The sequence below is a fragment of the Alexandromys fortis genome, unplaced genomic scaffold (assembly GCF_014885135.2).
Source record: "Alexandromys fortis isolate MF-2015 unplaced genomic scaffold, M_Fortis_MF-2015_v1.1 scaffold_134, whole genome shotgun sequence".
Classification (NCBI taxonomy): Eukaryota; Metazoa; Chordata; class Mammalia; order Rodentia; family Cricetidae; genus Alexandromys; species Alexandromys fortis.
The window spans coordinates 3303217-3325517 of NW_026068007.1; the positions used below are offsets into that span (position 1 = coordinate 3303217).

General features: G+C 45.2%; 1 protein-coding gene and 1 non-coding gene across 4 annotated transcripts in view; both read left to right on the forward strand.

Moving 5' to 3' along the window:
• The window catches only part of Sash1 (SAM and SH3 domain containing 1), a 226196-nt gene that overhangs the window by 121330 nt on the left and 82565 nt on the right, over window positions 1-22301 (forward strand). For 2 of the 3 annotated variants that reach the window (XM_050161632.1, XM_050161630.1), the window contains exons 3-4: window positions 11666-11716; window positions 11835-11884. In XM_050161632.1, the coding sequence (XP_050017589.1) occupies window positions 11666-11716; window positions 11835-11884 (101 nt within the window). The remainder of the gene's footprint in view (window positions 1-11665; window positions 11717-11834; window positions 11885-22301) is intronic. The other variant, XM_050161631.1, reaches the window with a different exon arrangement.
• LOC126513342 (small nucleolar RNA SNORA36 family) lies at window positions 1294-1418 on the forward strand. Its single transcript, XR_007595302.1, has one exon. It is a non-coding gene; the product is annotated as a small nucleolar RNA SNORA36 family (small nucleolar RNA).

The following is a 22301-nucleotide window of genomic DNA, read 5'->3' on the forward strand; positions in this document are numbered from 1 at the left end:
TCCAAAGTCTGTTCTTGCCTAGAGGAACAGAACACAAAGGAGAGAGCCCCTTGAAGGCTGACCCACCCTTTGGCAGTGTCTGTTGGAGAGACTACAGACAATTGGGATCTTCAAGACAAGATAATGGGTTAAGATAAGGCCGGGAAACTAAGTCCAGCCCATATTTAGATGGCTGTCCTTTCTTAGGACTGGTAGCAAGAAGAAGAGACTCAGGTATTAGACTGAGCAAGTATTGGATGGAATCCCTGTACCAAGGAGAGGGTTACTGAGCCATTATGAGAGCAAGGCCTTAGAAAATAAACAAGGCAGAAGGGTGGGTGCAAGCTAGGGAGCGGAGGAGGGCAGAGGCCCTGGAAGCTGAAGAAAGCCTTTTTGCATGATCATCAACCACAGGGTTCAGCACAGCAGCGAGGACTGTGTACCCAGCGTATATCAGACGCCGCCCAGAGTCTCAGCCACTCTGAACACGCATGTGTCTTAGACAAGACCTTGCTCTGTCTCAGCCATTTTTTTTGGTGAACATAGGAGAATAAAACATCCCATCTGACAGACTTTTGGGGGAAACTAACTAAAAACATGAAGTGCTGAAAACAGTGTGTGGTATCCGATACGTATTTGGTGAATACAGGCGGGAAGGAAGAGAGACTATGTTAGTTTCAGTTGCATTACAGTTACGAAACACTCGAGACAGCCAATTGATGAAGGTAAAAGGCTAATTTGGCTCATCATTTGGTCCAGAATCAGATGCCCCACTGCTTCGGGCCCCTGGCACCACACTTGGCAGGGGTCTTTTGCAGAGTCATCCATTATTCTCATGAGTCTGGCACGGCAGACAGTAAGAGAAGGAAACTGAGGTCTAACAGTCCCTGAGAGCGCATGTCCACAGTGAGTTGTCGGTGTCTGTGTTAGCTTCCTTTTTGTCCTGTGATAAAACATTTACAATCAAGGCAATATATGGAGAGTTTATTTGTGCTTACGGTTCTAGAGGGATAAGCGTTGGGCATGGCATGGCAGCAAGGGGCAGGCATGATGGCAGGAACAGGGAGCAGGGCTTTCACTACATGAAGTGGGGAGAAAATAACAGTCATTGGAAATGGTACCAAGCTTTGGAACATCAAAGTGTGGCATACTCCTTCCAGCAAGGCCAAACCTCTTAGACCCCCTAGACAGTGCCACCAGCTGGGGACTAAGTGTTCGAATACCCAAGACTAAGGTGAATATTTTTCCTTGTTCCATCCACACCACTACCTCAGGTTCCACTCCTCAAGATTCCACACTACTCCAACGTGTTGAGTTCAGAGCAGCTGAGTTCAGTTCAGAGCAGCTCCCTTGTTCCTCTCATTAAACTTTGAGACATTAAAAGTGGCTAAAGGAAGTGTCTGAATAGAGAATATTCATATAAGTCCTAGTCAACACCAGTAGAAAAAATAATCCACCACTTTCCAGTAGCCCTCGTCTGGGGATCAAGTCTTTAACATAAAGACTTAGGTGGCATGCCCATCCAACCCGAGACAGGCTTGATTTGTGGATGGAGATCTAGGGGTTGCCCTAGGGGGAGGCAGATGCCAAGTGAGAACCAGTGGGGCACCCTTGGTGGGTGCTTAGGTAGTACATGATCTTGTGAGGTGCACCAGCAGGCAACCCTGGGCATCTGCTGCCATTCTTTCTGTGGTTAGAATAGCACCTGACCGCAAATCACTTTGATTTTTTTTTTTAATGTGTACCATTTGATTGAAACTATTTAAGAGTTGTTCTTCAAGGGAACCGTTCTGTGCTTTTATTGGCAGTGCCCTCCTTTCTGGTGTCCATGGTGATCTCAGGATAAGTAAGGACAAGTGGCCATTTGTGATCCCTAACAAAACCCTGGGCACATGTGGTAGGAGATATTTATAGAGCATGGTGTGGCTTCTGCCCTTCACTGAGTGTGCTTCTGTCATTGTTTTTGCTGTGTAGCTTCTGCACGCTCCCTTTTTCTTGCTTTATGAATCAAATCTGCAACCATTAATTAATTAATTAATTAATTAATTAATCTACCTCATTAATAAAGTTTAAATGAATTTATAAATTTTCATTGATAATTATTATGTGTAACACATTGGTTTTTTTGTACCATGAGATCTCCACATCCCCCTTTCTATATTTTAATATTTTTAAATTCATTCATTCAACAAATTTTTTATTAGATACTTGATCTGCTCAGGTACTTGGTTAGGTCTTGAGACGATGGTGAATAACTAAACATCAGTACCCTGGAAAGCCTTGTTGGAAGAAGAGTGTGATTATACTCTGACATGGGAGGACCTGACTCAGTCCTAGGATCCTAGGAAGCTAGTGGAGGAGGATAGCTTTTAATTTTCTTAAAGTTCTGTCAAAAATACACTTTAACCTTGAGACTCCAATCATGACCTTCAAAGACCTCTTTAGTCTTTGTTCAACACTGGCAGTTGCTTAGCATTCCTTCTTTTCTAGTCCCAGTTTCTGTAGGGTGCAGCCCTCACTCTAGCTCCAGAACACTTGGTGAAACTTGAGGTTTACATGTTGCTCTGTGTACAATTTATGACAAGGAACTAAAGAATCCCCCGTTTCCCAAGAGCACATCTTCTCTTTAGTACAGTAGGCATTTGCGTGAATGATTTAGGGCATCTACGTGCTGAGGAACATACAGTGTATTCCGAAATGAGCTTCAGAGCACCCCATTTAAGGCTGAACATCTAAGGTTTGTGTTTCCTCGCCCTGGCTGGAGTTCTGTGACAAAGGTGAATCCTCTTCCTGGATTCTCTGTGGAGAATGAAGTACAAATACTTTGCTTTGCAAACATTGTCTTAATTTGAAGCCAGCTTGGACATGGTTTCTTACTTACCACTTCAGAAGTTAGGTCTGTAAGAAACAAAAAAGCAGAGGGCCTAGAGAGGTGACCCAGCAGTGAAGAGAAACTACTACTCTTTTAGAAGACCAAAGCTTGGGTCCCAGCACCCATGTCAGGTGGCTCACAACCATTTGTGACTCCAGCTTCAGAGGATCTGATGTCCTTTTCTGGCCTGTGTGGACACTCACACATGCACACACCCAATTGAAAAACAGAACCTTAGCAATAAAACCAAGACACCAGATCTGCTGGTATTGTGCAAAACCCTTTAGCACCTTGGCCCTCTAAATATAACTCTGGGTCTGCTTCCTTTCCAAATGGACCTGTGGCATTTAGGGACACGGACCGTCTCCGCATCCTGTTTCCCAGGTATATCATTCAGTGTATTCAAACTCTCTGCTTTTATCTGCTGTGCTATGGACCTAGGGAAGGACCATGTGTGTTCTGCCCTTGGCCATCATGTCTGAATATGTTTCCTGTTTGCACTTTTCTGGAGGGTTTTTGCTTTCCCCGGGGCGGGGGGGGGGGTTGCGATCTGGTAGGGGAATATTGGCATAGTGGACTGCTTACATACAGATTTTCTGTTCATGTCATAAGTATACCCTTTCTAATTACCACCCTCGTGTTGTTTAGGTGGCTGTGGTCTAACTGAGAAGGGATGAGAAAAAGCTTCCGGCTTTCCTTTCTATGCTACAAAAAAATAAAAAATAATAAAAAATAAAAGGAGACATGGATCAGACCAGCTAAGGGACAAGGAGACATGGATCAATCAGACCAGTTAAAGGAAAAGGAGACATGGATCAGAACAATTAAAAGAAAAGGGAGAAAAAGGCAAAATTCTGTGAGCAAAAGTCTTGTTTTGTCTCAGAATTTTAAGTTATCCAATGCAATAAAAATAACATAGTATGAGGTGTGTGGTCTGTTTTGAGGGGAGAATTCAAGACCGGGTCTCAAGTAGCCCAGGCTGGCCTCTAATTCAACATGCACCTGAGGGTATTCTTGAACTTCTGACCCTCTTGATTCTATCTCCCAAGGACTAAGATTGCCACCAATTCTGCATCCTTAAATGACAAGTGTTTTACAAAGATCTGTATAGAAGGAATTAGTTACCTTACGACAAAGGCAATTAAAAATCTTTACCACAGGTCTTCAGTGTCGTGGATATGTTAGGTCCTAGCTAGCAATGTGAGATTCTAGTAGTGTGCTCATGTGTGCATGTGACTTCTGAGCCAGACGTGACATGCGATTTCTGAAAAGAATGACATGTAATTTAAATAGAGAAAATTTAAAATTTGCTCTATGGTTGTAAAAGTAGAATCTACACCCTGTAGGGAGAAACTCAGAGAAGCTTAAAAGGGGATAAAAGTTACACTTAAGGTTCCTACTGCCTTTCTAGCTCCAGTATCACCGTGGCCTTCTGTCTGACATATGTATTTGTTCAGCAAATATTGAATATTTCTTGGAGTATTTGTACATGCATATTTTCATGTCTTTATTTCTGAGATTCATCTTTTAAAATTGTGAGTCTATTTCCTACCTGAAGTAATAGTTCTTATTAAGCTATCAACACGTGTGTGTGTGTGTGTGTATGGGGTACACATATTTGTTGATGTGTAATGTGTATGCATAAGTTTGTGTGTGGGCAGGAGTCAATCAATATCTAGATTCTTCTTCAATGCCCTTTATCTATTTTGAGACAGGATCTTCCTTTGAATCTGGGATTCAGTGGTTGGCTAGACTAGCTGACCAGCAATCCCAGGGGTCCTCCTACCGTCCCCTCCCCAGGGATGGACTTACAGACTCTCAGTGAAATACTGGGCCTTTTATTTGGGTGCTAGGGATCCAAACCTCGGGTCCTTGTGTTTTCATGGCAAGAACTTCTCCTGTGGAGCCGTCGGCCAAGCTCAAGCAGTCTTTATCTATGGGCCATTTAATGTGCCATCATATGAATGGCATATCTTTTAGATGGAAAATGTGTCGTTTTTGTTTTTCACAGTGCTGGGCCTGGCCCCAGGCCTCACAGGTGCTAAACATGGATTCTTATACTGAGCTACACTACCAGGCCCAAAGTCTGTCTGTCTGACTCTCTCTGACTCTCTCTGACTCACTCTCTCTCTCTCTCTCTCTCTCTCTCTCTCTCTCTCTCTCTCTCTCTCTCTCTCTCTGTGTGTGTGTGTGTGTGTGGTGTGTTCCCTGAGGAGCCTGGCCCTGGGGAGCCCTCCTGTAGTTGATGGAGAGAAGTTGGGTTTTCAAACAAGAATTTCTCTCCTTGGGGGAGCATCAGTATCCTGGCTGCAGTGTTAACGGATGGCACCCGTTCTGGGTACCCACAGTTATGAATGCCCAATGAGCATCACTTCTGTTACAGTAGTTACCTTTTCCACCACTATGATCAGTTAACTACTTGGCTGTTGTGGCTGCTTTTCCATTTTTGTGATAAATACCCAGACAAAGGCAACTTAAGGCAGGAAGGACTTATTTTAGCTGAGGGATTAGAGTCCATGATGGTGATGAAGGCCTGAAAGCAGGACCATGAGGCCATCCCGTCATACATCAGCAGTCTGGAAGCAGAGACCAGGCAGGAAGTTAATCCAAGCTACAAAACCTCAAAGCCTGCCCCCTCCCCCCCAGTCACATACTTCCTCTAGTGAGGCGCCACCTCCTAATGGTTCCAGAGCTGTCCCAAACTGTACCACCAGAGGCGACCAAATGTTCCAACACACGAGTCTATAGAGGAAAATTTGCAAGTTAGAGAAAAAGGACTTCTTTGGATCACATTCAAATATGATACAGTCCGCCATGGCAGGAAGCTTGGCAGGTGGACAGGAGGCCTCTGGTTGTACGGTATCTAATGACTGTCAGAAGTGAGCATGCCCAGCTGTTTCCCACCCTCCCCCCTTTATTAGGCATGATATCCCAGTCCAGTCAAGATGCTTTGTCAAACCTCTCTGGAAGTGTCCTTAAAGACACTGGCAGAGCCGCGTCTCCTAGGTCATTCCAAATCCAGTCACGTTGGCAAGGATTAACCAACCATCCATTAACAATTAACAGGATTGTCTTCACGGAGCCAACCACTGCTTCCTGTTTGAGCTGCTGGAACCCCGCATAATATAGTCGGGCATTTGGGGTGGTGGGTGAACTCTGTCCTCTCTCCTCCTCCTGTAACAACAGCGAGAGGAGCCGTTTCAGAGTTGCCCAGAGAGAAAGTTGGCCTTGTGGCTGTGTAGGAACGAACAAGGTTCCTGATAAACGGCGGCTGCTGCACAGTGAGGGGAGATTTATGCTTAGACCAGAGTAAACTAAGCATCCAGGTAATAATTTTGAGCAATGAAGTAAGTTTGCTACAGGAATCGTTAAAGAAACAGATAAATCACAGTAATTTCAACATGGCACTTTTGCCATTCAATAAATGGGTATTTTAAATTTCATTTGCTTTTGAACTAAGTTCAATAATTTATAGAGTAAGTCATTCGAAGATTAATGCTCAGAAGAAGAAAATCACCACACAAGAACAGAAACATATCATTTATGTATATTACATCGGAGCCTTCTCTGCCTGTGTTTCCATTATAAATCCGATCTTGCGAACGTTTATTATAAAGTTTGCCGTGAGCTAAAGTTTGACGTTTGTCTCAACCTCCTGAGACTCTTATTTTTTTATTTGATTTTCTTTCTCAACTAGTATAACAGCTAGTTATGAGGGTTTTTTTCTGCATACACGTGTATGAACACAGTGCTCCTGTATCTGTGTGCATGTGGAGGCCAGAGGTCATTGCTGGGTATTTTTCTCAGTCATTCTCCTTCACTGCAATGTGTGTGTGTGCATGTGTGTGTGTGAGCATGCCTAAGTGTGTATGTGTGCATGTGTATATGCATGCGTGAGTGTGTGTTTATGCTTGCCTACACATGGGTTTGAAGACTGCTGTTGACATTGGGTGTCATCTTCTTGACCTACCTGAGGGTCGGGGTAGTGGTGAGACCTGATGAATTGAACTAAACCATCACCCAGGGTACTGTAATGCATTAAGTTTAATAAGTACCAAAGGGTTGCTGGAATCCGGATTTTATAGGTGTCAAATTTCAGGTGGCAGTGGGGTGTGTCTCCGCCATTGCTTCTTTCTGGCCCATGTGCTGATGACCGTCTGTCTTGTGCCTTCTGGGGAAAGGTGGTTAACCCAGAGGCAGCATCCATTCCAAAGCAACTAGAGAGATAATGGCGTACACCTTTGAACCCAAAGGACTTTATTCTTAGAGTCTTGAATTTAAAGATGTGAGGCTATCTGTGTTTAAATCTAACAGCATTATGAGTCGAGAAGGAGCTTAGTGGTGTTCGGAGCTATGGATCCCCTTGAAATGGTGTCGAGATGAATTATATTTGTTTGTTTGTCTCTTTCTATAAGGATCCCCGCTGACACTTTCAGCTGGACATTCACACCGCTTTCTCATGGAAAGCTTCTTTAGATGAGATGCTCTACTACATTTTTCTTGTCTGTGTATATGCGTGCACGCACACCCAGCACTCAGGGAGAGATCAGGAGACAACTTGAAGGAGTTGGTTCTCTCCATCCCACGTGAGTCCCAGGAACTGTGCTCAGGTCATGAGGTTTGGCGACAAGTTCTCTGACCTACTGAGCCATCTTGCTGGTCCTAACGTGCTTTTCAAATTTCCAACTATCAGTTACTGGCTACCCCGAGTTCAGCCAGTCTACAGCGGGAGAGAGAGCACGTGGCTTTCTGTTTTTCCCTTATTTACTGCTAAGTGAGCCGTGGAGCCTGACTTTCTCCACGTCCTTCCTGTGATCCTTGTGGAGGAGGAGAAGTTGGCCCCGAGCTGAGCTGGTGGGTGCTTGGTGTTCTTCCTCTCTGCCTTTGGAACAGCACAGTGGTTTAGCCCTTCTTCCTTTCCAGCTGTAAAGTTCATTTGGCGTGGGATCCTGGCAGCAATAAGGGACAGAGAAATGTGAATTTCCACAAGAACTTGGAAACAGCTGGAGTGGAGAAGACGGGGCATGAAAACCTTTTTCCAGGACCTTATTTCTGCCCTCAGGTGGGGTTGGAGTCTGGTGTATCACATAGCAGGCTTGGACACATTAGAGCAAAATATATTTAATTTCAGTGCCTAAGTGTTACCTTTGACCCATGTGCTGCTAATGGAACCGGATTGCACATGTGTCCCCACCTGCACAGGCAGGTGGACACACATAGGTGCCTATCTGCTGATTTTTGTCTTGAGCTGTAGGTATTTGTAAATAGTATTTTTGCTTACAAAAATGCTTTTTGAAACTGCAAAGTTCTCTTTTTACTGTGTCCAAGGCTTAATTAAGTACCTGACTTCCAGACTGGACTGTAAGCATGAGCAATCCTGACTGTACCGGGGATCTCGACAGGACCAGTTGGACTTTGAACATAGCTCTGACATGTTAGAGACAATGCCTTGTAAAAGTCATGTGTCAGGTTTGGTAGAGAAATATAAACATTATGGACAATGGCAAGAATAAAAACCGGGAGAATAGACTGGCAGGCTGGCTCTGGGTAAAGGGCTTCTTCCACCGCCAACCTGGCAACCTGAGTATAATCCCTGGAACCCAAAGTACAAGGAGAGAACCGCTTCCCAAAGTTGTCCTTTGACCTCCACAAAGCACTTTGTGACATATTCACACTCCTTCTGTGACAATAATAAACAAACAAACAAATAAGTAAACAAGTAGAAATTAACAAACAAAGCCCGCAGGACCTTGAGGGCTTGGAGTTCTGTGGTGCTTTATAAGCAAGGGTATGGGATGGGGCTGAGTGAGCAGCGGGTCCCTTGAGATGTTTCTTCTCATTCAGGCTGTTTACCCACCGTTGACTCCTCAGATCTGTTCATTCTGGCATATTCGTTGTATTCCTTGTGGCAAAACCAAGTCTCCATGATGGACAAACCCACCCTCCTTCTGGTTTCAATGTATACAACACAGACCGCATCACCCACCACATGCACAGGGCTGGGCAGCGGCTTCCCAGAACCCACCCCTTGGCCCCATGAGACAGCCCATTGATGGTAATGGCCTGTGTTTGGGCTCGGTTCTTGCCACATCCTCACGTCTCCAGCGTGAGCCCAAATTGTCCTTATGTCTCTGCTACCTTTCTCCTTCAGCCAAGTTTCTCTGGGTGCCCTGTGATTGTATTAATCGTGACCCTTAATAAATGTAGTAAGCAGAGAACTTTGAGGGGAATGCACCTCTGGACATGGCCATGACCTGCCCACTTCCCAGATGGTAGTTAAGGTGATCGAAATGGTTCCTCACGTCATAATGCGGTCTTGAAGACTATAACCCTGGTTAAAGCTACAGCAATAAGGTTGCTGAAGAAATCTGAGTCATTCTGATAGTTTAAACTACAGCTAATATACTGCCTTGCCAGATGTGCTAATCATTTTATACCAAGTTGATCAGGGAATGATAACCAGAGCTTTAGGTAGCCAGAACCTGATGTCTTGAGTTCTGTTGACTCTGGCCTACTAGGCTCAACCATTTACCCGCAGTTTGCTAATTTCAGAGGTGAGTTATGGTGACTAGCATAGAGGAGACTGCGAAGTAGCCATGTTCGGAAGAGAATCAGATAAAGGGGGAGAAGGGAGGGCTGTGGGCTGTCCAGGGGCCTTAGTCCATCCTCTAAGCAATTTCAAAGAGGCAGTTTCAAAATCCCAGTGCTGCACAACTAGGGTGTCTCTGAAGGGTGAGGCCTGAGGCTTGCTCAGAATTCGGGATTCTTACGGATCAAAGGTTCGAATATATCTTCTGACAGCACACATGTATACTCACACATGTATGTATGTATGTATGTATGTATGTATGTATGTATGTTTGTGTGTATGTATGTGTGTATGTATGTGTGTATGTATGTATGTATGTATGTATGTATGTATGTATGTATGTATGTATGTGTCTCTAACAGTAACTGGAGTTTTAGGGCAAAAGCCTGACCCCTAGCAGCAGGCTAGGCTTAGCTGCTCATCTCAATATGTCAATCAAAACAGAAAATTTAGTCCATGTAGCCAGCTATATTCAGTAGGTCCCAGTGACTCCAAGTCCATCTTCAGGGTACTGACATGTGCTATTGTCTTGGTTCTGTGAGGGTGGTCTGAAGATGTCTACTGTCATGACATAGAGGATGCTCTGATCTCTGTAAGATGGATACTCTCCTCTTCATTACGGATAATTATCCTCATCTATTCTTCTAGGAATCCAAGATGCCCACAGGTTTAGGACAAAGACTTACCTTTATGCCTGTTGCTGAAGTAAAGGGGGCAGACAGGCAACTCACTAAAGGCAAAGGTGCCGGCCTTCATGCTGTTGTCGGTTACCTGTGAGCCTGGGAGAAGAGTCAATGTTCCGGGGGCAGATATAGCTTCTAACTGTATGCTTCTGACTTGTCCTCTGTGAACCTGCCTCAGTTGTCCTCTGTGGACCCGTCTCGGAAAAGATAAACCTTTGTTTACGCTTGTGCTGATTCCAAATTAGTCTCTGGAAAAAACACTCGGGCTGGGTTAGGCCCTGTGCTCTGTGGATGGCTTTTGTTTTCTTCTAATTACATCCAAATGTTTCCATCGTACAACTTTCACACTGAAGCCTCCAAAGCGCATCTCAGTCCATTGTTTGCCTCTCGTGTAAGTTATTTCTCACCCTCTTTTGTTTTACATCTTAAAGGGAAACGCATCCTCTTGCTATAAAACAAGGGTGTTATAGGCCATGGTTTTTATCTCTGAGACGGATTCCTCTGTCCGTGTGATTTAATGTTTCTCAATAAACCCATAGCATCGTGCAGTTTGATGTCATTTATCACCTGCAAGCCGAGTGCTTTTGTGCATTTTCAAGCAGGCCAGTTCATTTGTAATATATATGGTGATTTTTTTAAAATAAAAAAGGCTAAAATAATATCCAGTTAGTCTTCCAACTCTCTCTTTTTCTTAAGTTTATTTTTATTTTATGTGTACTGGTGTTTGGCCTGCGTGTGTGTATGTGTGTGAGTGTGTGAGGGTGTCAGAAGCCCTGGAGCTGAAGTTACAGACAGTGTGAGCTGCCGTGTAGGCGCTGGGAATTGATTCCCGGTCCTGTGGAAGAGCAACCAGTACTCTTAACCGCTGAGCCATCTCTCCAGCCCCAGGCGTCCAGCTTTCTAACACACATTTACAACAAGCCTTACATTACTGAATCCTTGGAATCAATTTAGAACTTTAGAATCAGATCGCGAGTTGTGAGATGCTCTCCCAGCAGGAAAGAGCACTTGCTGCCAGACCTGGCAACCCGAGCTTAGACCCTGGAGCCTATGTGGTGGAAGGAGTGAACTGACCTCTGACCTCCACAGGCATGCCTGTCACGGCCCAAGTGTGTGCCCTCCCCAGTAAATATCCATAAATAAATGTAAAATAATCAGGCTGGAACTCCACTGTTCCTGAAGAATAAACTTAACTTCAGTAGTCACAGTCAGTTTAGTGTCTCGTGATGATGATCCAGTGTACCCAGAGACTCATTTCACCACTGACCGTCCGTGCCTTTCCGTTGATTGGTGCTTGTGTGTAGTAAAACTGTAAGCAGAGTTTAGCAGTGAAGTTTGGTAAGGAGTTCAGTTCCAAGAGACTTGTGCTGCCGCTTGAAAAGCACTTCAGGTTCTCCAGAGAATCCATTTATCTCTGCCATCTCCTCCCACTGCACGGCAGAGTGTTTCCCAAATCCTCCCGTCTCTTCTTACACATCTATTTATCTTTCTGTGTGTGCCACGTTTGGGAGTCTCATTAAGGCTGCATCTGTTCTGTTTTAGGAGAAACCCAACGCCAGCCCCACGTCACTTCAGCTGCGGTCCCAGCTCGAAGTAAGCACAGCAACTTTCGTGATCTTGTTTGGCTTCTGCCTCTTCTCTTAAGTGATATTCTGGAGAAGCGAGACTTCACTGTCCCTTACTGACGCTGAGAACCTTCTCTCTCTTCTAGGAGTCCCTTGGCTTCTGCAGCGCCGTGTCAACCCCAGAAGTGGAAAGAAAGTAAGTCACTCTCCTTCTGCCCCATGCTGAGCTACCGGCCAGGCGTCTGGGCTGGAGTTGGAAGGGATGTTCCTTAATGTGTTCTGTGTGACACATCTACCAAGGTGGGCTTTGTAGGCCAGCTGGGGATGCCTGTGGCCATTAATTTTACAAAGCTAGTCATGAGGGAGTCCCAAACAAATGCCTGAAGTGAAGGAAAAGGGCAGGTAAATTGTCAGGGATAGGTTTCCATCTTTTACCCTCGCTTGTAATAGAGGATAAAAAGCGTAAAGGAACCAAGTACAAAAATCAAATACATCCTAACGAAAGAAATAATTTTGAAAGGCCTCCGCTACACCAATTTTGGGTATGCCACTTCAAATCTTGAGTGTGTGCAGAAGTAGGCACATGTATGTGCATGGACCTTTTCTGTTTAAGGAATATTTTTGTTTCCTTGTCCTAACTTAAGTTCTATAATTTCTGTTCTCCTAAAAGATAATGCCTGTTTTATGTTGCCAGTGTTCCTTTGAGACAGCTTAAAAAACACAAACCAAATGTCTTTATCTACAGGCTTCCTTCCCCGTTCGAGTTTATTCCATTGAAACCTTGCTAGTGATTTTTCGGGAGTATAGAAATTTAAAGAAAGCCCACACTCTAAGCAGACACTTCCCCTGGCCCAGAGCCCACTTGCCCTGTTTTGTGCCAAGAGAGGCAGAGGAGTGGTTTAGGAATTCGAGAAGCACACGCTGGGCAAGTGTGTGTGTACTTTACAGCCCCCTCTGCCTAATCCGGCCACGTGTGTGCGGCTGGCAGAGGCGGCACCTAGGAATGAATGCCCCTTGGCCAGAAAGCTGGAGCTCTGAACCTAAGGGGCTGAGTAGGTTTGAGTCAAGACTAAAGAATATCATTAGATCTAAAGAGCTAGTGAAAAGCAAAGGCCACGGTAGAGATGCCTGCGCTGTATAAGCACCTCTGGTTGAGTTGGCTTGTATCCTGCCAGGATCCAACTCTTGTTGGGGCTGAAGTAGGCCATGGGTGTATGTGGACATTGCCTTTGAAGCTAGAGGTACTGAGGTGTTGGCGAAGCATTGAGAACATGGGCTGTGGCTTCTCTTGACCGGCTCTTTCACATGGACATGGTAGAAGCAGAGGGCTCAGGTGTCCCTTCAGGGCATCGGAATCCTTTAGGAAACCAGAGGGGGAAGTGATTCAACCTGGTTTGGATTAGCCTTGGTTAAGCTGGGCGTTCCTTTCCCTCAGTGGTGGCGACTGGCGTTTTCTGTGTGTGAATCCTTCCCTTTGAAATATGGCGTCACTCTTGTGGCCAAGCGGGAGACTGAGGGACTCCTCAGAAGTTAACAAAAGGATTTGCACCACACCCACTATTGACAAACTCCCGTCTCCCCATTTATGGTTCTGCCGCTTGGCCTCGGTTCTTTTTTAATTGGCTCAGGTTTAAGTATTTCTAAACATTCTGAAAAGTTTAAAATATTTTTTTTCACTTCTCTAGTAATGTTTCTCGAAAATTATAACATTCTTTTTAAACCTCAAAACAAAGCTTCCATACTCAGAATCAACACTTACTGAGAGATGGGTGCTCTTTGGTTCTCTCTCTCTGGGACACCGAGACACATACACACACACACACACACACACACACACACACACACACACACACACACACGCAGTTGCTGAACCTTTGAGAATGAGTTACACACATCACAGCCTGAAACCCTGAGTCTTTTGGCATGGATTTCTTAAGGATAAAGACAGACCCTCTCTGACAGAACTATGGGCTTTACCAAGAAGGACCCTTGCAGTGAATCTCCTAACTTTCAGTTCAGCTTTCTCTCATTGTCCCAATGCTGTCTCTTATGGCCTTTATGTTCTCTTCAATCTAGTACTTAAATATTCTTCATGGCGTTCTCATGCATTGTCTGAAAGGGTTTCTTAGTCTTTGTGAACTTGCCTTTTTTTCTTCTTACAGAGTAGGCTAGTTGTTGTATGTTAGGGCTTTCTTGTTTCTTTTCTTCTCCACAGTACATTACGTCAGGAGGCTCATGACGCCTGCTAATCCCATGATTGGAGATAATGAATTTTGATGATCTGTTTATCATGGTAGCTGTTGGGCTTTCCTCTGGGAAATAATGCTTTTCTTTTTGTAAAAAAAAAAAAACCCTCTCTGGGGAGAATAGTTGAGACTCTCCCGCAGCCTACCCCTTATCAAACTGTTACCAGGTTTTTAGGTTTTTAGATTCAGCAATTCCTCCTGAGTCAATTTTTAACCCAGTGGCTGTAAAGTAGAAAAGCACTTATTAGTTGATAATTATTTTTCGATTTAAATCTTCTAAGAGGTTTCAGGTTTCACCTTGTCTTTAAGAGATGAGCTGTCGCTCTGAAATGTCTAAGTCGGATACAGTTAGAGCAGATTTAATGCACGGTTTGCTTTTAAACGTTACTCATCGGGCTTTAAAAGTGCAGATAGGTTCGGCTGGAAAATCCCTCGATGCCCTCCCACCCTAGCCCTGGCTGGCAGCTTTGCAGTTGCTTGTTGAGGCTGGGGAAGAGGGCCTGGCAGACCAGTTGGTTGTGTCTGGTTACTGTCCGCTGAGTGTCCGCCAACTAAAATACCATTCTGACTCAGAGTGTGGCTTTACGGGCAAAAACGTTCTTCTGCTTCTTATTTGACATGTAAGAGAGCTTAGTAAACAAGGGAGACATGGCCTACCATGGCCTTCCCATAGGGGACCGAGGCTCAGGGCTCACAGGCAACGTTAAGACCAAGCACAGCTAACTCTATGGCTCCCACCTTCTGGATCCAGTGTTTCCCAGCTGTCTTTGGGGCCAGAGCTCACATACTTCCCATCCTCCTACCCCAGGTAAAAGCTATTCTAAGATAGGAATCTGGCATAGGTTATGATATAAGGTCTGTTTCTTAAAAACAGCAACAACAAACGGAACTTCTTCCAGGGGTACTTATCAGGGTTTAAAGTCTTAAGTTCCAGGAAGTTAGCTTGGACTGAGGGAGGTGGGCATGGTGAGTCTATCATGGAGAGGGCAAGGAATGAGGAGTCCTGACCCTCTTGGCATCACATTCCTTGATGCTCTTTTCTGGTTTGGATGTAAGCTTCTAGGCTCTGGGCTGCTCGGCCCATACAATACAGAATCAAAGAGAAAGACAGAGAGGGAGGTAGGCAAGTGGGAAGAGGAATCAGATCATCTCGTCCCATCATCGCTTTGACAAACATCCTTATCCATCCCGATTTTCAATAAGGTGGGCTTTGTCTTAGTCTGTGGCATTGGTGATGAGACACGGGATCTTCTGGGGCATGTCTGAGCAGTTCTGTCACTGAGCTATGTGGCTCGTCGCATGCTCCTATTTTCCTGAAATAGGCTTTCAGTAAGAAGATATTCAAGGAAGCAGGGAAACTTTCACCCGAGCCTTTAATTTTCACAACTATCCGAATTATCTATGATGAATTATCATGTCCACTTCCTGGCCCCAATCTTGGTCTGGTGTCTGCTACTGTGAGCGGTGAGCTTGAGCTAAATTTCTTGTTAGCAGCTATTCTCAAAGATATCTGAAAAGCCAGGCCATGGTGACGCACGCCTTTAATCCCAGTACTCAGGAGGCAGAGACAGGCGGATCTCTGTGAGCTCAAGGCTAGCCTGGTCTACAGAGTGAGTTTCAGGACAGATTTCTACAGAGAAACCCTGTCTCAAAAAAACAAAAACAAAAACAAACAAAAGATGTCTGAAAAACAAAGCCCCACCCCATCCCCTTTTTCATGGCTAGAAAAGATCTATCAGTGTGGGTCTCTGTCTCTGTCTCCTTTCATCGCCTGATGAAGTTTAATATTCAGGAGGATGCCTATATGATTTTCTTTGGGTTCTCCTTCTTATTTAGTTTCTCTAAGAACCCGAATTATAGGTTCAATGTCCTTTATTTATGGCTAGAAACCAAATATGAGTGAGAACATCCCATGTTCCTCTTTTTGGGTCTGGCTTACCTCACTCAGGATGGTGTTTTCTATTTCCATCCATTTGCCTGCAAACTTCAAGAAGTCCTTGTTTTTTACTGCATTGGAGCACCGGACTGAAATCTCAAGGTCCAAATCAGGAGCAGAAGGAGAGAGAGCACAAGCAAGGAACTCAGGACCGCGAGGGGTGCACCCATACACTGAGACAATGGGGATGTTCTATCAGGAACTCACCAAGGCCAGCTGGCCTGGGTCTGAAAAAGCCTGGGTCAAAACCGGTCTCGCTGAACATAGCAGACAAGGAGGACTACTGACCTCAAGAACAATGGCAACGGGTTTTTGATTCTACTGGACCTATTGGTTTCGTGGGAGCCTAGGCAGTTTTGTGGATGCTCACCTTACTAGACCTGGATGGAGGTGGGTGGTCCTTGGACTTCCCACAGGGCAGAGAACCCTGATTGCTTTTTGGTCTGACGAGGGAGGGGGACTTGATTGGGGGAGGGGGAGAGAAAGGGGAGGCGGCGGTGGGGAAGAGACAGAAATCTTTAATAAATAAATTAAAAAAAAGAAAAGAAAAGATCTATCAGAAACTAAGTTAACTATGAGTATCACAGCTAGGAAAGATCTATCAGAAACTATGTTGACTATGAGTATCAGGAAGCCTGGCACACAGCAACATAAAGAAATGCCACTTTTATTGGATCCATTTTTTTTCCATTCATATACTTAGAATTGGCCCTATGACTCAACAGGCTTCAGAAAGCCAGGCTGTGGTTTTTGGTTTTGTTTCTTTCTTTTATAGGAGCGGTGAGGGAGGGTTATCATGACCTTAGGGTGGCTCCATCTTTGAGGCAGGGAGTGGAAATACAGTGAAGGGGAGATGGTAAAGGCATGGCTTTCAGAAAGTTCATCCAGACCCCCTTCCTGTCTCTTCTCTTTGTTTCTTCACGTGGCTGCTGTTCACTGAGCGCCGACTGGGCATGGAGGGCATGCGGTCTTCTGGGGTACTAAGATGTAGTGATGGCCACGTTTGAAGGGAGAGAGTTATAGAAAAGATAGCTCATGTTTGACGGGAGAGAGTTCTAGAAAAGGAATCACACATTTCCTGGTTTAAATGGTGGTGCAGACAAAAGCAGGGAGTTGGTGAGTTTAGACGCTCGCTTTGGTAGCAGGGAGACCAAGTGAGCCGTGATGGGAGAAGCCCCCACGATGTTTTTCAGCTGCCTTGGATTGATGACTCCCACCTCTCCACAGTGACAGGCTGAGACTCTGAAACCATGAGCCAAAATACACATCCTCTCTCCCAAAAGGGGCTGTTCAATTGCTAAATCACCAGAGAGTTTCCATAGCTGAACCCACTTTTGCCCTGAACAAATGTCATTCTTAAGAGGGAGAGTTGTCCTTTGGTGGGAAATTAGTGCTTTCCATCAGAGCTAATATTTCATTTGTGTTATGTATACGCAGTAAGACTGATCTGAAAATGGGCCAGATGCATGTTCAAAGAACCCATGAAGTTAGCAGTCCCCGGGGCCCATCTGGTTGTTTCTTTTATCTTTGTAGAGGTCTTTTGTTGTTGGTTAGTTTTTTTGTTTTGTTTTGTTTTTCTCTCGTCTACTCTTTTGTCTTTGGGGGCCTGCCAGCAGCTCCCAAATAAATACACGGAGTCTTATTCTGCCATAGTTTGGCTTGTTTGTTTCTAGCCAGTTTTTCTTAACTTAAATTATCCAATCTGCCTTTGGCCTCTGGGCTTTTATCTTTCTCTATTCAATATATCTTTCTTTACTTCTTACTCTGTGACTTGCTGGGTAGCTGACTCCTGACATCCTCCCTCCCTTTTTTTCCTCCCTCCTCAATCTTCTTCCCAGATTTCTCCTCCTCTTCACTCTCTCTGCCTGCCATCTCCACCTGTTTCTCTCTCCTGCCTAGCTATTGGCTGTTCAGATCTTTATTAGACCAATCAGGTGTTTTAGACAGGTAAAGTAACGCAACTTTACAAAGTTAAACAAAAACAGTGCAGCCCTTCTTTGCATCACTAAACGAATGTTCCACAGCACAAACAAATGTAACACATCTTCAACTAATATTCTGTGACAGTGTTTTCATAGAGTCGATTCTAAGGACTGCAGATTGAAAAGAGAAAGGAAAAAGTAAGAATATGAGCTTTAGGATTTAGCATCTGTCAACAGTGGTTCCAAGTACCTGATACACATTCAGTACTGCTAGTGCCTTACTGCGAGACTCTGTATCCATTATGGTACCTTCGTTTACAAACACAGAAAGTGAAGCATAGAGAGGCCAGTAAGTTCCTTAAAGCTACACGGCCACTCAATATCAGAACCCAGATTTGATCCCAATTAAAGTAGCCAGGTTTCTGGCCACAGCACTGTAATACCAAACTGTTACACAATCGTGTTACTTCAGCAAATTCAGAGGTTAGGGGCTAGAGGTTGTGATGGTCAATCATCAGATGTCAACTTCACTGGATGTAGATCTCCATGGAAACACACCTCTGCATTTCTATAGGGTGTTTTAGAAAAGTACCATGTTAGGGGCTGGGATCCCAATCTGAATACCCAACTGGGTACCAGCATTCACCCCTCTCTGCTTCCTGCCTGAGGACACACATGGCTGACCACCTCATGTCCCCGCCTTCATGCTTTTTTTCCCCCACCATGAAATTAATCCCTTGAGCCTCGAGCCAAAGTAAATCTCTCTTCCCTTGTTGCTTTCCATCAGGTGTTTGGTCACAGTGAGAAAAGTAACAAACATGGATTCAGATGGGTTCATCAGCATTAGACAAATAGCAGTTAAAACCTACGTCCTTCTGCTGTTGGAAACAGGAGCCAGGTTGACTCTCATCGTGATCTAAGCTGGGCCTCAGACATTTATTTATCTACCGAAGCAAGAAAGTCTAAAATAAATCGCGAAAGCTCACCATTGCCAATATTTATAACTTCTTTCATACTAAGCCCTTCACCAGAGCTGAAACTCCCTGATTTAGCCTCACCTTTTTCCATTCCGATGACTACACTCGAACTATTTTATGGCCAGCAAAAGCCCAAATATACAGGGCGATAGAAAAGACAGATAAATAAAAGGAGCCAAAGGCAGTTGAGTGGGGACCGAGCTCCAGCCGCGGGTGGAATACGGCTGATGATCAATGAACGCCCTGTGCACTCATGTGCGGAGCTCAGCACCGCCTTCCTGCCTCCTCTGGCAGCTGAAGACTCTTCTTAGAAGTCTGTCAAATGCCTCCCTCCTCCCTGAACCACCAACCCCCACCCCTGCATACTCAGGAAGCTCTGTCTCCTCCTATCCTCTTTCCTCCCCATCTTCTGGTCTTCAGGAAGCCCCTGCCTGAGTTCTTGCTCAGTGCCTGACTCGCCCTGCTCCCTGCACCTTCAACTTTGCTTTCCTCTTTCCCTTTGAGCCCAGTGTCCCATATTCTGTCCTCCGCCCACTTGGCCACCTCATGTCCTTGTCACCTGCTCCCCAGGCAGGTTTCTCAGGCAGGTCCTGTCCCGTGGTATGCTTAGCATCTGAACTTGCTGTGTGACCGACCGTGTGGGATGCTCCCCCGTGCAAGATACTTTTGCGTCATTAGGACCAAATATCCCACAGAAGCCGTTTAAGGAGGAGTTTATTTTGGCACATGGTTCAGGGAATTCAGGCCATCACACGTGGAAGGCATAGGGGCAGCGTCAGCTCGTAGCCTTGGCAGCAAGGATATGAGGCAGCTGGCCACATCCTGGTAGGTGAGCAGGAACCAAAGCTCTCTAACTGGAAGTAGGAGCAGATTGAAGCCTCAAAGGCCATTCCCTGGTGACCCCACTTCCATCAGTCATGCTTCCTGTCTCTGAGGTTCCATAACCTGCTGCCACAGCGCCACTAGCCAGGAACAACGTGTTCGAACGCAGGATTTAAACTCCATCTTCATGACCCGAGCAAGCTCCATCCAGCCTCAGCAATGGGCTCGCCTACCTTTGCTGGCGAGGTCCTTCTGGGGCCAGCCTTGAGATGAGCCAGTTATTTCTATACTAGTCATTTCTATTGTCTTTTATCACTTCATGTTTCATGAGCTCTTTGAAGGAGATAACAATTTTTCTTGAGAGTACTCACCATGCCTAAGGTCCCAGAGCTGGAGATAAACCTGCCAAACTAGTCTTAGGGCCCCTTTGTCCATCAGGTAGGGATGACCAGACTCTGAGTTTGGATTCAGGCATTTCCTTACCAGCTCTGCAATCCCAGGGCCAGTTCCTGACTAAATGGGATGTAATTATAGTAATTACTTCACTTAGTAAGCTATCTAATACACGGTGAGTACTCTGTAATCTTATCTATCGCTATTATGCGTCTATTATGGCTCAAGTTCATGCCCCTGCCCATGGCTCTGGTGGCTTATGTTCTTGAACCCCACATGAGTCAGCCCGGCTGGAGCTCTAAGCTTTTCTCCTCCGCTTCTTCCTGGGTGCTCCGAGCCTGCTCAGGGCTTGCGTCAAACTCACTCCATGGCCTGGATTCTTTAAAATAGGACAATGGCTGGCCCTGGGTTGTTCCCAGGCATGGAAGTGCTGTGTAGAAGACCCCTCTTGGTCTTTTGTATTAGCCAGCCCTCATCAGTGTCTTCCCCAGACTGACAGCAGTGTCAGACATGATTTCTGCCTGAGAATAGTAACCCTGAGGGGTCACCTGGAAAACCCTGGAGTGGAGAGAACAGCTTCCAACAATCTCCCATCTGTTCCCAACGACTGTCCCCTTTTCTGCCTGTGCCATTCTGCCGTCTTGTTGAATCCCCCTGCACTTCCTTCCTCTTCGAAAAGAAACAATGACTTCTATGTAAAGGTACAATATCTAGAAACATAACGTACTGTCGTCATTGAATTCATTTTGCTGGGGGAAGTGCTTTTACTTTATCTTTGGTACTTCCTTCATGGGTTGTGATTTATATGCCCCGTTCTTCCATTAAAGGGGCAGTTAGGAACTGTGGAGCACTCTTAGGCGGTCCTGGGTTCCATTGTCAACACTGCACACAAGCAGACAAGGGTGCAGTTCAGCTATTTCTTAGTATGTTCAGAGTTTCACAGACATCACCACAGCGGCCCATAGCTGCCTTCCTTTCACTTAACCTAGTATTTTCATCAGTTTCACCCCTCATGTTGCTGTTTATTCCTTTGTGTGCAACCATACAACGTTTTGTGTTTCCACTACTGACTGACGTGCTTTGACATCATTCCCATCTTTTTTTTTTTTGTTGGCTGTTGTGAAGAATGTTGTTGTAGACATTTGTGTGCAGGTATCTGTGTGCACATATGTGTTCTTGTCTTCATCAGCTTAAGATATAGTACACATACCACACAGTGTACTCACAGAAGGGGAAGTAGTGGATTGTGTGTTCACAGCCAATTGTCACCTTTAGCATACTCAGACATCTTAGGCCACTTTTAACACCTCGGGAGAAACCTCATGCCCTTTAGCTGTGACAGTACTGTGGCTGCCAAAACTTTAAGCAATCATTCATCTACTCTCTCTCTATATTTGTAGACTGACCATAGAAACAGAGAGAAAATGTACTTTTGAAAAAAGATGTGTTATGTTTATAGCGCAGCATTAAGAATAGACCCTTGTGTCCGATTCTTGGAAAGTTTGCATCCAACTTTCTTGAAACATGTTAAGAAATGATTCTCCTTGTAGTAAATTATTATTTTTCTAATGGCGGGTTTCTGGGCTCGAATCTATCTTGGAGAGGAGTCGGGGATTCATCTGTCTTTGTATGCTCCCCAAAGACAGGGTCTGTAGTCTGGTGTCACGTTGATTTTCCTCCGACTGGTTGGGGTCCAGTTCTAGAGCACCCTTCCATATGGGAGTTCATGTGTTGGAGGGGTTGTTCATCTTCAGAAGGAGAACAGATCCCCAAAAGAGAACCGCTGAGGTCCTGAGATTGCTAGGTCACGCTGTGTCCTCTGAATCTGAGACTAGTGCATCCTGTATCTAGATCCTGTTTCTGACGGGGATGAGGGATGGGATGGACCGCTAGTGTTCCCATGGAATGTAGGCCTGCATGCTTCAGGCCTGGCTTTGCCTCTGTGTGAGAAAGGATGTCCTGTCGGGGTATGCCTTTGAGAAAGTTAATCAGTTATCCTGACTGTCTGAGATGGGCTGGCCTCCTTAAAGGCTCCCTGGCCTGGGAGGTGGGTACTGTACCACAGAGAGAGCTAGGACAGTCCAGTCCATCATGGTTTGGTCCTACAACCATAGTGTAGGGTGTATAGATGAAACGGCAAGGTAAGGTTCAGGAAATAACTGCGCTGGACGAAAGGCCACCTATAAACAGAATATGCTCTTTTGCCTTGATCGGTTTATGAGTTGTCATCTATGTGGAGGCCAGGGGCGCCAGGGCAAGGGCCTGCCCAGGAGCTAGAGTTTGAGTGAGCGCTCTTCTGTGATTCATCAGGCTCACT